The sequence below is a fragment of the Bos javanicus genome, chromosome 8 (genome assembly GCF_032452875.1).
Source record: "Bos javanicus breed banteng chromosome 8, ARS-OSU_banteng_1.0, whole genome shotgun sequence".
NCBI classification, from domain to species: Eukaryota; Metazoa; Chordata; class Mammalia; order Artiodactyla; family Bovidae; genus Bos; species Bos javanicus.
This window is the reverse complement of record NC_083875.1, coordinates 40,326,633-40,341,140: the sequence shown is the minus strand read 5'-3', so window position 1 is coordinate 40,341,140 and position 14,508 is coordinate 40,326,633. Positions and strand designations below refer to the sequence as shown.

At 42.4% G+C, this 14,508-nt stretch overlaps 1 protein-coding gene across 4 annotated transcripts in view; it reads left to right on the top strand.

Moving 5' to 3' along the window:
- The first annotated feature begins 738 nt into the window (after positions 1-738).
- Positions 739-14,508, top strand: part of RCL1 (RNA terminal phosphate cyclase like 1) — a 228,680-nt gene continuing 214,910 nt past the window's right edge. Inside the window, exon 1 of one of the 4 annotated variants that reach the window (XM_061425378.1) lies at positions 739-1,059. In XM_061425378.1, coding sequence (XP_061281362.1) covers positions 924-1,059 — 136 coding nt within the window. In that variant the 5' untranslated portion in view covers positions 739-923. The remainder of the gene's footprint in view (positions 1,060-14,508) is intronic. The other 3 variants (XM_061425379.1, XR_009738004.1, XM_061425380.1) reach the window with 3 other exon arrangements.

The following is a 14,508-nucleotide window of genomic DNA, read 5'->3' as shown; positions in this document are numbered from 1 at the left end:
GCAAGATTTGGTGTGCAGCTACCCGTTTTGAGGCATGAAAGGCGGGAGGACCTGACTTGGCATGAAGCACAGTGACAGTAAAGGAAGCCACTGAGGTTAAAGTGGCAAAGCTTCATGTCTAGTAAACAATGGCCTGGTATCTGAAGACTTCGGTTCCTGGGCATGGTGCTATTGCCAGTCTCGCAGTGTTGCTGGTGTCTTCCCCAAGTGTAGGGAAGGAATGACACTACCTCGCAGGGTCACAGAGGGGAGCGAGGGGATAAAACTGGCTGCGTGCTCAGCACTGTGTCTGCCAACAGGGTAAAGCGCGCCAATCCTGTTTTCTATTAAGAAAAAGCGGGGGGAGATTATACTATCCACATCCCAGAGATTGCCGTTAGTGGTGAGCCTAAGTACCAGGCCTGCTGTTCACTCCCCTTACCCCTACGGGGGAAAGACCCGAAGAAACTGGCAGGGAGGGTGTGTTACAGAGCGTCCGCTCCCAGGCCTCTCCGCAATCCACCCCCAGCCCCAAAGCTCCTCCAGCCGAGAGCTGTTGCCGGGGCCCGGGCGCCGCCCAACTCCAGCGCAGGCCAATGGTAGCGCGGCCTGGGCACCGCCCAGCCTCAGTGAAGGCCTATAGCGGCGCGGCACGGGCACCGCCCTGATTCTCCTCGGGCCAATAGCGGAATGGCCCGGTGCGGGGGACTGCCTCCAGCCGGGCGGGTAGGTGGAGAGGCGGTCACCGGCTCCGCCTCACTCCCCTCTGACCCGGTGTCTCGTCTCTCTCTCTTCCTGTTCCAAACCACGTGGACGCGCCGGGGGCTGCGGGAGGGAACCCAGGCCGCCCCTGCCGCTGTCGCCGCTACTGCCATACCGCGACCCCCTCGCCCATCCGAAGTCGCCTCGTCCCTGCTGCCCGCGGCTTTGCGGAGGGCGTGCACATGGCGAGCCAGGCGCACTCCTTCAGCTACTCAGGCTGCAACTTCTTGCGCCAGCGTCTGGTCCTGTCCACTCTGAGCGGGCGCCCAGTCAAAATCCGAAAGATTCGGGCCAGAGATGACAACCCCGGCCTCCGAGGTAACTCCGGGGCGCGCAGCTCGCAGGGTGGGCGCAGGGCCCGAGGGGAGACCGCGCTCTTGCCCTGGGGTCCGGGAGGCAGGGAGCCTCCGGGTTCCGTGGGCGCGTAGGAGGCTCGCAGCGCGTCGCCCCCACACCAGAACGCGCTTGAGGTTGTGGGGAGGCGGGGTCGCGCCCCGAGGACTGAGCTCTGGTGCGCGCGGCGCTCCGCGTCTCCCAGGCGCTGGTAGTAAACAGCTACACGTTTTCCAGCACTATGTGTTGCAACATATCCCAGGCATCGCCCCCTCGTTTGTCTTGAGTCTCTCTTGCTCTCGCTATTAACCTCTCAAAAGAGAGAAACAGTTTGTTGGACCGACATGTGGTGAATGGGCAGATGAAAAGACGGAGAGAGATGTGGAGAGAGCGAAGTACCACTGGTTGGTATTGTCCCCTGTCCCAAAACAGGTCTCAGAAGCAGATGTCCCCTTGGTCGCCACCGGCTGTCCGTGTCGCCATGATTTCTCGGCCGCCCTCACACATCTCCTTGCGTGTGGATTAAAGAATTTTTAAAAATTCTTTGTTTATTTTCAGCCGTGACTGTGATTGGTTTGTGCAGGACAGAAGCTTTGAGATAAATTTTTAACAGTCATGGGCCTAATTGCCTTGACTTTAGTAAAGGGTTGGTGACAAGTGCTAAACTATAGGCTTCAGAGCTCTCTTTTTGCCCTACAGGGTGAATAGGTGAAAAATAAGGCCCCATTTAAACCCATGTCAGGTTAACAGTGTCCGAATTTCAACTGGTCCCCTGGCATAAGACTCATATATTTAAAAGCTTCTGTCTGGTTATTCCGATTTGGAAAAATCACTTCAAGAAAAAAAGAAAACCTCTCTGCATGTTGAAGGAGAAGAGGGTTTGTGGTTGGTCCTGGGAGCTTTCTGGGCCCTGTTGGTGTGTTTGATTTTGCACTGGTTCCTATACTCGGTGACCAGCCCATTTCATCATCTGTCTGAATGCATTTTCTGGATGTTTCTGCCTCTCTTGAAGGGTGATTGGTTGCACATAAGGGGAAATGTCATGTCATTGATGGAGATAGAAGGTTCGTAAGGAAGGAACCAGATGAACCTCTGTACCATGGAGGGGAACCTGGTGACAGTGAGAAAGGCTTCTGTTGGTACATGATTATTAGTGCCCTCACTGTCCTGAAGAAGTTGAGGGACCGCTAGCATGGTTTTTGCCAGGTGCTCTTCCTCTCAACATTTCTTAACCTTAATTTGGAGTCTGACTCTTGGGTGAAGCAATTGCTTGATTGCTCTACTCTGGCATTCCCTATCAACTCTCCCACTAGCCCCCTATATTAGCCTGCTGCTGCTAAGCTGCTAAGTCATGTCAGTTGTGTCCGACTCTGTGCGACCCCATAGACGGCAGCCCACCAGGCTCCCCTGTCCCTGGGATTCTTCAGGCAAGAACACTGGAGTGGGTTGCCATTTCCTTCTCCAATGCAGGAAAGTAAAAAGTAAAAGTGAAGTCGCTCAGTCGTGTCTGACTCTTAGTGACCCCATGGATTGCAGCCTACCAGGCTCCTCTGTCCATGGGATTTTCCAGGCAAGAGTACTGGAGTGGGGTGCCATTGCCTTCTCCATATATTAGCCTAGAGAACTCATAGCTACCTGGATGTGGTGTGAAGACAGGGTTCTAGGAACACTGGGGATAGCATTTTTAAATAGAAGTACTTTGGCTTCTATTTAAAGTACTCAGTGGTAAAGAATGGTGGCTCAGTGGTAAAGAATATGCCTGCCAATTCAGGAGACGTGGGTTCAGTCCTTGGGTGGGGAAGATTCTCTGGAGGAGAAAATGGCAACTGACTCCAGTATTCTTGCCTGGAGAATCCCACGGACAGAGGAGCCAGGCAGGCTACAGTGCATAGGGTCACAAAGAGTCAGGCAAGACTGAGTGACTGAGCACACATTCATACATTAGCCTGTAGACCTGGGATTTCTAATGGAAATTGTGCCCATGAGATATAATTTAGTGATGTTTCCCTTTCTCCCTCCTGCACTGTTTGTGAGTATCTTTTCACTGCCACACACATGAATGGAGCTTGGGCACTTGGCATTTTCCTGAAAAGATACCAGACTCTGGTACCTGGGGACGGTAGTACTGGTTAGCAGAAGTGCTGGTATTATATGAGGAGCACTCTGTATAGCCTTATTTGCCTTACCTTATTAATATACTAGGGGGTAAAAAGAGACCCTTAATTTAGACCTTCTTGGCTAGATTCAAGGCCTCAGAAATTCTGTAGACATATACTTAATTTCTAAGAAGAGAACTAAGATATATGTATATACATGCATTCATAGAGAGAGAGAGAGAGAGATATATATATATGTCATACATACATATGTAAGTGTATATACATACACACATATAAATACATGTTGCCCCAACACATGATGTGATCATAGTCATATGAGTCTGTAGTAGCTTCAATGGAGGTGTAGCCAACGAATGTCTTATCTGTCATCTGTCCCTTTCTGACTCTTCCTGACTTAGATTCTGAGAGTTAGAAAAAACTCATCATCTCCAATAAAATTTTGCAGCTCAAGTGCAAGAATTATATCTCCTGAAGGTGCTTACTTAAATATCTCCTCTGGTGTGAGCTTTGGAGAGTGGAGGTGGCGTCTCTGGAATAGTCATTCATAAAAGGTTCATTGAGCCCCAGGTCGAGCATAGCTTTGTGGAGGTGTAAACATGAGAAGCTCATTGCTCCATTCTCAAGGAGCTTTCTGAAGAAGAGCTGAGAGAGTGAGTATCCTGAGTAACTTGAGGTAGGAAGTTGTAATGGGGCTCCTCAGAGTTAGAGCAACGGCGTGCCTAGAGGTTATGATGAAGACTCTCTGGATCTTCTGATCTGACCGGATAGGACTGAGATGGTGGCTTTGGGAATTGTTGCTGAAAGAAACAGCTTTTAAGTCAAAAAGTTCTTCATTTTCTTTATTTTGTGGAGGTGTGTACCCTCCGAGGTGGCACAGTGGTAAAGAATCTGCCTGCCAATGTAAGAGACGGAAGAGATGTGGGTTCTCTCCTTGGGTTGGGATGATCCCCTGGAATAGGAAATGACAACCCACTCTAGTGGGAAATTACATGAACAGAGAAGCGTGGCAGACTACAACACATGGGGTTGCAAAGAGTCAGACATGACTGAGCACACAAAGATGATGAATAAACTGTTCATTTGTCATGGTCATGGTAGGTTGGGAGTTGAGAGCTTGGGCTCAGTTAGATCTCTGTTTGAAATAGGGTTCTGCTTTTGCTATTAGCTATTGGAGCTCCTGAGCCTCAGTTTTTTTCATCTGTAAAGTGAGGCCATTACTACAACTTCAGAGGGTCATGTGAGAATTAAATGAAATAGTGCTTGAAGGTGCACTCAGCAGAGCCTGGTGTGTAAGAAGAGTAAATATTAGCTGGTTTTATTTTTTGTAACTTCTGTTCACTGGTATAGTTCCCTTGTCTGGCATTCAAAATCTGTTCCTGCTTCTATATGGAAAATTTTCAAATATTTAATTGTACCTTCTCTGTTTTCTTTTCAGTCTAAAGGTTTCCTTTTAGGTGATGGCTTCCAAATATTTGTGTGTTATATGTATAATGTAGTGGTTCTTAGGCAGGAGCAGTTTTGCTCCCCGGGGATATTTGGCAGTGTTTGGAGACATTTTTGGTTGTCACAACTGAGAGTCTGCTCCTGGCACCTAGTGGGTGGAGCCTGGGGATGCCCCTAAACATCCCTACAGTGCACTGGACAGCTCCCCACACAAAGAACTATTCTGTGCAAAATACCAGTGCTGCTGTTGGAAAACCCTGCTCTACCAGACTTAACTGGGTGTCCCAGGTGGCTCCGTGGTAAACAGTCCACCTGCCAATGCAGGAGATGTGAGTTCAATCCCTGGGTAAGGAAGATCTGAAGAAAGGAATGGCAGCCCACTCTAGTGTTCTTGCCTGGGCAATTCCATGGACAGAGAAGCTTGGCAGGCTACAGTTCGTGGGGTCCCAGAAGAATCAGACACACTTAGTGACTAAACAACAGCAACAACTGAATATAATTGTTAAGCTTTTTCTTTTCTTCGTATCCGTAATGACTGGGAATAGCAGCATGAGATACCAAGAAAACTGCAAACAGATTCAGAAGGGGATGAGACACAGCTGAAATTGTGATTTCAGCTGGATTTGTTAATCTCTTAAATAGAATATTTTTGTCTCCTCTGAACGAGGAATTGTAAATGATGAGAAGAATTTGAATCCCAAAGAAAGAAGATCCTGAAATAGTTTTTATTAATTATGCAGCTACAATGTATAATATTTACTTCACTTTTGAGGAACATGAACAATTATATTGCCTCGTTAGATTCTTTCCATCAGTGAGGAGGAAATAAATATTCTTCTGTTGTTGTTTTACTAAAGGTAAAAAGGCAAAACATGGTTAAGTAAGATAGCTGGTGAAGTGAAATATCTAGTCAGTAACAGAGCCAGAAGCAGACGGCAGCCAGCTCCAGTCGGCAAGGCCTATTCTCCCAACCGACTGCTTGGTGGACTTGAGTGTTCCTCAGATTATAAAGCAGCTGTCCAAAGTGCTTCGGTTTCTGGATTTCACGAGGGCTGTATGCTGTAGGGTTCAGTTGAATTAACATTTTCTGGGTAAAGGTGAGGTCCATATGGAAAGAATTCACAAGAATGATGATTTTTTAAAAGTGGGAATACAGAAATGATGGACTTGGGTAAGAGTCCTGATTTAGCACTTAGGACATGGGATTGCTGCTACCCATGTCCCTGAGTAGGTCACATGTTTGCTGTGAAACTGGAGAGAGGAGTTATTTGGTCCTCGGGGAGTGCTGCACGTGGCTTAACCAGATGAGTTTCTGAAAAAGGAGGGGTAAGTGAAATTTTAATAAAAAGAATCCTTTAAAATGTGCTGAGGAAACATGCCACATGGAGGTCCTTAAAGGTAAAATGTCTTTTGGCAAACTGATACATTGTTTTGGGGATAAATCTGGGTGTTCATGAATTGGATTTTGTAAAAGGATTGTAAGGGCAAATTATTTTTCTTCTCTGCTCTCAATACTTCTGACACCAGATGTGTGGGGTTTCCTTTCCATACCAGGTAGTTGTCCAGTTCCCAGTGGACATTCACTGCTGCTGCTGCTAAGTTGTTTCAGTTGTGCCCGACTCTGTGTGACCCCATAGATGGCAGCCCACCAGGCTCCCCCGGCCCTGGGATTTTCCAGGCAAGAGTATTGGAGTGGGTTGCCATTGCCTTCCCCGGGACATTCACTGGGTGTGCTACAAATTTAACTCAATTGTGAACTACCTCGGTGGTGATAGCATCAAATCCCACAGGTTAAGGACTTAATCTCAAATCTCAGTCACAAGCCCAGACCATTTATACTTCGTAGCAACCAGTTATAATTCGGGGGTTCCCAAACTCCCTCCTGAGGTCTAATAATTTGCTAAAATTATGTCTCATGAAGCTCAGGGAAATATTTATTTGCATTTACCAGTTTATAATAAAGGATATAAAAGATAAAGATGAGTAGTCAGATGAAGAGATACATAGGGTAGGTCCAGAAGAGTCCTGAAGTAGGGGCTTCCATCCCTGTGGAACGGTGGGGGTTTGTTATTCTCCCAGAATGTGGATTTTTTTTTGTTTTGTTTTAAACTAACATGAAGTTCTCTCCTTGTTCAAGAATTTTTACTAGGGCTTAATCTCCAGGCCTACCTCCATACCACACCACCCCCTGTAGAAGTTGGTAGGATTGAAAGTTCTAACCATCTAATCTTTTGGTTTTTTTGGTGACCAGCCCCATCCTGAGGCTGTCTTGGGGCTCTACCCTAAGTCACCTCAGCAGCATAAACTCAGGTGTGCTCAAAAGGGACTCTATGAATAGCTTTTAAAGTAGACCCCTGTCACTCTGGAACGTCCAAGGTTTTTTTTTTTTTTTATAGGAGGTCTGTGCTGGGAACAAAGACTAACTATATTTCTTATTATACCACAGGATGTACCTATACTTTTATTTCAGTATGGTCTGGGACTCAAAGTTGTTGCTAATTAACTGGAATTGGGGGAGGCCTGGCCACTGTACTAATGATAAGCATAGAGTTTGTATTCCTACCAGTATTGAAGGAATGATTTAATTTCTTTACATTCTTGCCAGCATTTGGTGTCACTATTTTTAACTGTAGCCATTCTAATTAATGTGTAGTGCTGTCTTGCAGTTTAATTTGCACATTCCTAATGACTAATGACCCTGATGCTGGGAGGGGTTGGGGGCAGGAGGAGAAGGGGACAACAGAGGATGAGATGGCTAGATGGCATCACCGACTCGATGCACTCGATGCACCGACTCGATGCACATGAGTTTGGGTGAACTCGGGGAGTTGGTGATGGACAGGGAGGCCTGGTGTGCTTCGATTCATGGGGTTGAAAAGAGTTGGACTCGACTGAGCAACTGAACTGAACTGAACTGAACTGAATGGCTAATGATATTGAACAACATTTCATGTCTTTTGCCATTTTCTAGTAGGATTTTTCTGTTAAGTTTGAGAGTTCTTTACATATTCTAGTCCTTTGTCAAATATGTGGTTTCCTAGTTCCTAGTATTTTATCTCACTCTACAGCTTGCCTTTTTATACTGTAACATGGTCTTTTGCAGAGGGAAAGTTTTAATGAAATAGAATTTATCAAATTTTTCTTTTACTGCGTGTACCTTTGGTGGAAAGTTTAAGAACTGTTTGCCTAGCCCTAGACCTGAAGATTTTCTTTTTTTTTTTTTCCTGTAAATTTTATAGTTTTACATTTTATATTTAATTTTTGTATGAAGTTTAAAACTTAGGTCAGTGTTCATTTTTTTGCTTTTATGAATGTCCAACTGCTTTAGCACCATTTGTACAAGTGGCTATCTTCCATTTAATCCCTTTTTAACAAATCACTTTGTTAAAAAAATATTGGGCATATTTGTGTGGGTCTCTTTCTGGGTTCTCTGTTCTGTTTCACTGACCTTTATGTCTGTCCCTTTGTCAGTACCACACTCTCATGATTTTTGTTGTTCAGTCTCTCAGTCATGTCTGACTCCTTGTGACCCCATGGACGGCAGCACACCAGGCTCCCCTGTCCTTCACTATCTCCTGAAGTTTGCTCAGATTCATGTTCATTGAGTCAATGATGCCGTCCAACCATCTCATCCTCTGTTGCTTCCTTCTCCTTCTGCCCTCAGTCTTTCCCAGCATCAGGGTCTTTTGCAGTGAGTTGGCTCTTCGCATCAGGTGGCCAAAGTAGTGGACCTTCAGTTTCAGCATCAGTCCTTCCAGTGAATATTCAGGGTTGATTTCCTTTAGAATTGACTGGTTTGATTTCCTTGAAGTCCAAGGGACTCTCAAGAGTCTTCGCCAGCACCATAATTTGAAAGCATCCATTCTTCTGAGCTCAGTCTTCTTTATGGTCAAACTCTCACATCCATACATGACTACTGGAAAAACCATAGCTTTGACTCTACAGACCTCTGTCAGCAAGGTAATGTCTCTGCTTTTTAATACGCTGTCTAGGTTTGACATAGCTTTTCTTCCAGGGAACAAGTGTCTTTTATTTTCATGGCTGCAGTCACCATCCACAATGATTTTGGATCCCAAGAAAATAAAATCTGTCACCATTTCCACTTTCCCTCTGGTCTGTTTGCCATGGAGTGATGGGACTGGATGCCATGATCTTTGTTTTTTGAATGTTGAGTATTAAGTGAGCTTTTTTGCACTTCTCTTTCACGTTTGTCAAGAGGCTCTTTAGTTCCTCTTTGCTTTCGGCCATTAGGGTGCTGTCATCTTCCTATCTGAGGTTATAGGTATTTCTCCTGAAAATCTTGATTCTAGCTTGTGATTCATCCAGCTCCACATTTCACATGATGTACTCTGTATTTAAGTTAAATAAGCAGGGTGACAATGTACAGCCTTGATGTATTCCTTTCCCAATTTGGAACCAGTCTGTTGTTCCATGTCCAGTTCTAACTGTTGCTTCTTAACCTGCCTACAGAATTCTCAGGAGGCGGGTCTGGTATTCCCATCTTTTAAGAGTTTTCCACAGTTTGTTGTGATCCACACAGTCAAAGCCTTTGGTGTAGTTAATAAAGCAAAAGTAGATGTTTTTCTGGCATTGTTATGTATATAATATTTGGGTGGGTTGGTCCGTTCAACTTTAGTCTTAATTTTCATGAGTATTTTAGTTATTCTAGTTCTTTGCCTTTTCATATAAAGTTTAGAATAATTTTGTCTTTATAAAAAATCATATTAGGATTTTGACAAGAACTGTGTTAAACCTATATGATAGTTTAGGGAGAGTTATCATCTTTACTGTATTGAGTCTCCTAATCCATAAACATAATGTATCTTTGCATTTATTTAGATGTTTGTTTTCTTTCATCAACATCTGTAGTTTTTAGCATTTAAGTCCTGTACATGATTTGTTGATTTACACCTAAATGTCTCACTTTTTTGAGCAGTTGTAAATGATATCTGATTTTAAATTTTGGCCTCTATGTGTTCATTAATAGTATATAAAAAATACAATTTTTTTTTTCATGTTTGTCTTGTGTCCTGCAGCCTTGGGCTTTCCTTGTGGCTAAGCTGGTAAAGAATCTGCCTGCAATGCAGGAGGCCTGGGTTTGATCCCTGGGTTGAGAAGATCCCGTGGAGAAAGGGAAGGCTACCCACTCCAGTATTCTGGCCTGGAGAATTCCATCGACTGTATAGTTCATGGGGTTGCAAAGTGCCAGACACTACTGAGTGACTCAATTCCTAGCCCTGCAACCTTGCTAAATTCATTTATAAGTTCTAAATGTGTAGTGGTTTTTCTTTTTTTGGTAGATTCTTTGGGATTTTTTTTTTTCTTAGTTTTCTTTTTTTTTTAAATTATTTTATTTTATTTTTTAACGTTACAGTATTGTATTGGTTTTGCCGTATATCAACATGAATCCGCCACAGGTATACACATGTGGACAGTCATGTCATCTATAACTTGGAACAGTTTTATTTCTTCTTTTCTGAAATTTATACCTTTTATTACCCCCTTATTGCACTGAGTAGGACTTCTAACACTATGTTAAATAAGAGTAATGAGACCAAACTTCGTTACTTTGTTCCCTGTCTTAGGAAACAAGTGTTTTGCCACAAAGTATAATGTTAGCTGTATATTTTTTTTAGATTTTTTTTTTAATCAAGTTGAGAAAGTTCGCTTCTGTTTTCTAAGATTTGTACATGTTTATGAATGAGTGTTGTATTTTATCAAATGCACTTTTTGTACCACTTATGTGATCTTGTGATTTCTCTTGTTTAGTCTGTTAATATGGTTTATTTCATTGAATGATTTTCAAATATTGAAGCATCCTTGCATTATGGAAATAAACCCTACTGGTCATGATGTGTAATTCTTTTTTATATTACTGGATTTTATTTTCTAACATTTTGTTACAGATTTTTTCATATGTATTCATAAATGATACTCATTTGTGGACTTCCCTGGTGGCTCAGATGGTAAAGAATCTCCCTGAAATTCAGGAGACCCAAGTTCGATCCCTGGGTCAGGAAGGTCCCCTGGAGAAGGAAATGGCAACCCACTCCAGTATTCTTGTCTTGAGAATTCCATGGACAGAGGACCTGGTGGGCTACAGTCCATGTAGTTTCCTATTTTTGTACTCTTAGTCTGATTTTGATAATTTAAATAAGAATATACTAGTTTAACGGAGAAGGCAGTGGCACCCCACTTCAGTACTCTTGTCTGGAAAATCCCATGGACGGAGGAGCCTGGAAGGCTGCAGTCCATGGGGTCGCTGAGGGTTGGACACGACTGAGCGACTTCAGTTTCACTTTTCACTTTCATGCATTGGAGAAGGAAATGGCAACCCACTCCAGTGTTCTTGCCTGGAGAATCCCAGGGACAGGGGAGCCTGGTGGGCTGCCGTCTATGGGGTCGCACAGAGTTGGACACGACTGAAGTGACTTAGCAGCAGCATACTAGTTTAAAATAAATTGGAAACTGTTTCTTTGTTTTCTAGAAGAGATTGTGTAGAATTGATTTTAGTTCTTTAAACATTTGGTATAATTCTCCAATGAAACCATAAAGGCCTAGAGATTTCTTTTGGGGGAGTTTTAAAGAATATATTTTCAATTTCCTGAATGGTTATAGGGTCATTTAAATTACCCATTTTGTATGATGAGTTGTGGTAGTTTGTGTTTTTTTGAGAAATGGTCCATTTCATCTAAATTGTTTTATATATGTAGAGTTCATAGTTCTTTCTTATTGTGCTTTTGATGCCTGGAGGTTCTGCATTGATATTCCCTGTTTCCTGATAAACTATTGATTTGTGTCTTTTTTTTTCTGTGTTGCTAGAAATTTGGGATTATTTTCTTAAGGAACCAGCTATTTCACTAATTTTTTCCCCCCATTTTTCTTGTTTTCAATTTCAACTGTCTCTGCTATTTTTATTATTTTCTTCATTTGCTTTGGATTTATTTTGTTCTTTTTCTAAATTGAGGTGAGACAGATTATTGGAAACCTTTTCTCTTTTGTAATATAGGCATTTAGTACAATAAACTTCCTCTCAACACAGCTTTAGCTGAGTCCCATGAATTTTCAGTGTGTCATATTTTAATTTTCATTTAGTTGAATATGTTTTTTCTTGCCTTTAAAACTTCCTCTTTGATCCATGGATTATTTACAAGTGTGTTGTTTAACTTCCAAGTGTTGAATATTTTCCCGTTATCATTTTGTTATTGATATAAGTTTGATTCCATTATGTTTAGGGAACGTGCTCTGTATATTTCAATTACTTTAAATTTCTTGAGGTTTCTTAAAGCCCCAAGATACCATTATCTTGGTGTGTGTTCATTGTGCACTTAGAAAGAATGTATATTCTGTTCTGTGAGTTGGGTGATATGTAGATGTTGATTAGAATTGCTTGGTGGAATTGCTGAGTTCTTGATTCTGTCAGAACAGTTTTAGCTTCATATATTTTGCAGCTTTGTTGTTTGGTGCATGTAGGTTTGCTCTGTCTTCTTGGTGGATTGACCCTTTGAGTATTATGCAGTGTTGTCCTACTCTGCTTTGAGTAATTTTCTAAGGTGGAGGAAATATTTCAGTGCATTAGGCTTAGAGAGGGGTCAGTTCAGTTCAGTTGCTCAGTTGTGTCAGAGAAGGGTCACTTCCTCTCTGTTTGAAGAAAAAGACTAAAACTGAGGAGGTTGGATACAAATAGAATACTTGAAGATGCTAAAAACAGCATAAATCAGAAAAATAAGCTGTGTCTTGTTGATTTCATTTCTTCAAAGGTTTTTATATGAGCAAGATAAAATATCCAGGAAAATTTGAAGGTAGGAGGCAAAAAAAGTAATCTTCAGTGTTGGTTGTTTTAAATAGAGCACCACAGTTCAAAAGCATCAATACTTCAGTGCTCAGCTTTCTTTATAGTCCAGCTCTCACATCCATACATGACCACTGGAAAAACCATAGCTTTAACTAGATGGACCTTTGTTGGCAAAGTAATGTTTCAGCTTTTTAATAAGCTGTCTAGATTGGTCATAACTTTTCTTCCATGGAGCAAGCATCTTGTAATTTCATGGCTGCAGTCACCATCTGCAGTGCTTTTGGAGCCCCCCAAAATAAAATCTGTCGCTGTTTCCATTGTTGCCCCATCTATTTGCCATCAAGTGATAGGGCCAGATGCCATGCTCTTCGTTTTTGAATGTTGAGGTCTAAGCCAACTTTTTCACTCTCCTCTTTCACTTTCATCAAGAGGCTCTTTAGTTCTTCTTTGCTTCCTGCCAAAAGGGTGGTGTCATCTGCATATCTGAGATTATTGATACTTCTCCCAGCAGTCTTGATTCCAGCTTGTGCTTCATCCAGCCTGCCATTTCACATGATGTACTCTGCATAGAAGTTAAATAAGCAGGGTGACAATATACAGCCTTGCCGTACTCCTTTTCCGATTTTGAACCAGTCTGTTGTTCATGTCCAGTTCTAACTGTTGCTTCCTGACCTGCATACAGATTTCTCAGGAGGCAGGTCAGGTGGTCTCGTATTCCCATCTCTTTCAGAATTTTCCACAGTTAGTTGTGATCCACACAGTCAAAAGCTTTGGCATAGTCAATAAAGCAGAAAGAGATGTTTTTCTGAAACTCTTGCTTTTTCCATGATCCAGCAGATGTTGACAATTTGATTTCTGGTTCCTCTGCCTTTTCTAAAACCAGCTTGAACATCTGGAAGTTCACAGTTCACATACTATTGAAGCCTGGCTTGGAGAATTTTGAGCATTACTTTACTAGCATGTGAGATGAGTGCAATTGTGCGGTAGTTTGAGCATTCTTTGGCATGGCCTTTCTTTGGGATTGGAATGAGAACTGACCTTTTCTAGTCCTGTGACCACTGCTGAGTTTTCCAAATTTGCTGACATATTGAATGCAGCACTTTCATAGCATCATCTTTTAGTACTTGAAATAGCTCAACTGGAATTCCATCACCTCCACGAGCTTTGTTCATAGTGATGCTTCTGAAGGCCCACTTGACTTCACAGTCCAGGATGTCTGGCTCTAGTTGAGTGATCACACCATAGTGATTATCTGGGTCATGAAGATCTTTTTTTGTGTAGTTCTTCTGTGTATTCTTACCACCTCTTCTTAATATCTTCTGCTTCTGTTAGGTCCCTACCATTTCTGTCCTTTATTGAGCCCATCTTTGCATGAAAAGTTCCCTTGGTATCTCTAATTTTCTTGAAGAGATCTCTAGTCTTTCCTGTTCTATTGTTTTCCTCTATTTCTTTGTACTGATCACTTAGGAATATTTTCTTATCTCTCCTTGCTATTCTTTAGAACTCTGCATTCAGATAGATATATCTTTCCTTTCCTCCTTTTGCTTTTTGCTTCCCTTCTTTTCTCAGCTATGTGGAAGGCCTCCTCAGACAACCATTTTGCCTTTTTGCATTTCTTCTTCTTGGGGATGGTTTTGATCACCGCCTCCTGTACAATGTCATGAACCTCTGTCCATAGTTCTTCAGGCACTCTATCAGACTTAATCCCTTGAATCTATTCGTCACTTCCACTGTATAATTGTAAGGGATCTGATTTATGTCATACCTGAATGGTCTAGTGGTTTTCCCTATTTTCTTCAATTTAAGTCTGAATTTTGCAATAAGGAGTTCATGATCTGAGCCACAGTCAGTTCCTTGACTTGTTTTTGCTAAGTGTATAGAGATTCTCCACCTTTGGCTGCAAAGAATATAACCAATCTGATTTCAGTATTGACCATCTGGTGATGTCAATGTGTAGAGTTGTCTCTTCTGTTGTTGGAAGAAGAACATTAAGAGACATATCAATTTTATCAAAATATATGGGAGCCTACCAAAGAAAAATTTACCACTCTAAACACTTTGGTAATTAAGAAGAAA